This window comes from Chenopodium album, chromosome 22 (assembly GCF_948465745.1).
Source record: "Chenopodium album chromosome 22, dcCheAlbu1.1, whole genome shotgun sequence".
Taxonomy (NCBI): domain Eukaryota; kingdom Viridiplantae; phylum Streptophyta; class Magnoliopsida; order Caryophyllales; family Amaranthaceae; genus Chenopodium; species Chenopodium album.
The window spans coordinates 36,972,458-36,974,650 of NC_137855.1; the positions used below are offsets into that span (position 1 = coordinate 36,972,458).

The 2,193-nt window shown below is 32.1% G+C and overlaps 1 protein-coding gene across 1 annotated transcript; it reads right to left on the reverse strand.

Moving 5' to 3' along the window:
- Positions 1 to 1,149: 1,149 nt before the first annotated feature.
- On the reverse strand, positions 1,150 to 1,773 carry LOC145604315 (protein NDR1-like). Its single transcript, XM_081660235.1, has one exon. It carries the CDS (start codon positions 1,771 to 1,773, stop codon positions 1,150 to 1,152), a length of 624 nt encoding a protein of 207 aa, XP_081516361.1.
- Positions 1,774 to 2,193: the final 420 nt, after the last annotated feature.

Here is a 2,193-nt window from a genome sequence, read left to right on the forward strand (position 1 = left end):
TCAAGCCAACGTTTGGATCGAAAATGCATGTTCAAAACCCGTAAAATTGGATCGGACCTGGCAATTGGCAAAAATTAAAACTTAAAAGCGTAGATATACATGTCCAAGGTTCGTTTAAAAATATCGAGGCTAGCCTAACATGATTAGCTCTTGGTACATCCATCGCACACGTCGCTTGTAGCTAATTGGCCTGGATGACATCTTGATTCATTTGAATAATTTGTATATTTGAAACTTTTGTGATCCCGCATAATTCTTTACTAATAACGAATCGATTAAAAAGAACAGAAGATAAATTTATTGATAAACCCTAATATAAGCTAAATAATTCTGATCCTCGTAGGAAACGAACTATTACACCAACTATATAGTGCCAAGAGACTAGAGTATGTCTACACCACTAGTGTATGTATGTTTATTGAAATAAACAACTACATTAAAGAAATTCAAAAAGAATGGGTCGATCTAAAATAGTCAAATTTCTAAAGTAATTATTTGATTATTTCCGGCTTAATGGTAAAAAAATACCCTAGAGCCTAGAGGAGAAGGGGGGTAGAGGGAGAAAGCTAAGAGAGAACAACTATGGTTTAAATTAATTATTATCTCTTTTTGAAACATAAATATACTTTATGTATGTATTTTTCACTTTTAAATCTGTCAATTCATAACTTTAACCATTTTCTATAATTAAGTTTTCAATAGATAAAAATAATTTAAAAAATGATATATAGAATGTATAAAAATTGAGGCAAATGTCACAAATATAACAAAATCTCTCCTAAATAAGTTCGTGAGTATAAATCATTAAAAATAATTAAAATAGAATATATAAATAATGTAAAATCAACTATTGAATTTATAACACAAATCAACGGACTATTCAAGTGAATATTGTGCTTTACTACACCATAACAATGTTTTTTTTTTTTTTTTTTACTCAACTAAGATAAATTCAAAAGATTGTCTTCAAATTTGTTTTGTAAACATACAAAGTACTTTGTACAATTTAGCATGAAAAATAAACAAACAATAACATTTTTTTTTTTATAACAAACAAAAAAAATGAATAAGGGGCCTTTCAAAAAAAAATGAATAAGGGGAGAAATTGCCAGTATAAAAAAAAAGAAAAAAAATTACAATGGAGCATTATTACAAGGAAAGAATAAATGCCAAAATCCCCAAAATACCCATCAACTTTAGACGAACTTTACCATTCCTTTTAGCATTTGACTTGAGTTTAACATCCTTATTGATCAAACTACCTTGATCATTGACTTTAAAGTCAGCCCCTACCACCATACGGTGTCGTTTCCCCTTCCACAACGGTTTCCTATACCTCACGGCCGTTGACAACTCCACCCGAAAAATCACCGGAGACGCGGTATCATTTTCCAATTTTACCCCTCTAGCATCGAAACTCCCGGCACGGTGCGTACTTCTATACCGACGTATGTAGAAGGGGCTAAAAGTAGCATCACCAATTTTAATAGGGAAGCTATTAACGTCTTGTTTGTAATAAAACGTTACATTGAGGGCATCGTAGTAAATTCCCAAATTGTCGTTTGGATGATGATTATTTTTTATCCTTAGATCATAATGAACCGTGTAATTCTTGAGGGAGTTTGTAGTTTCTTGGCGGGAAAAAACGGAAAATTGATCAACGTAGAAACTCGGGTAACGATGCTTAACGAGAAGCCAGATTAATACACCGGCTATGGCTAGTACGATTATACAGCCGATGCCGCGACAAACCCGTGATCCAGCCTTACCCATGGCCCTTGCTTGTCTAAGCTAGCTAGATAATAGTTGTCAAGATTAATTAATCTTGTTTAGAAGAAATGTAATGCAATGTTTGTTTGCAAGGAAATTTATGTGGAAATGAATGTAATGAATGTAATTAGTCAAGGTGCTTTGTTACCCAAGATTTATACTCGTACTAGATTGTAGGTGATGTCATCCTCTTAATAACTTATCAAGGACAAATTAAAACAAATTATAATCAAAAACAAAATAATTAGTAGGTGTTACCAACTGTCTTAAACATTGATTAGGATATAAAAAAGACTTTTTAAGACCAAATTAAAAAAAAGTTCTCCATACTATGTTTGAAACCCAGCTGAAGAAAAAATTATTTTCTCAAATAAAGTGGTCAACTATTACTTGGGGTAGCTCAAAAGAGTTTCGACTTGCAGT

What these genes read in the sequence shown, in the direction of transcription:
- LOC145604315 (XM_081660235.1), bottom strand. Translation starts at nt 1,773, where the DNA reads ATGGGTAAGGCTGGATCACGGGTTTGTCGCGGCATCGGCTGTATAATC.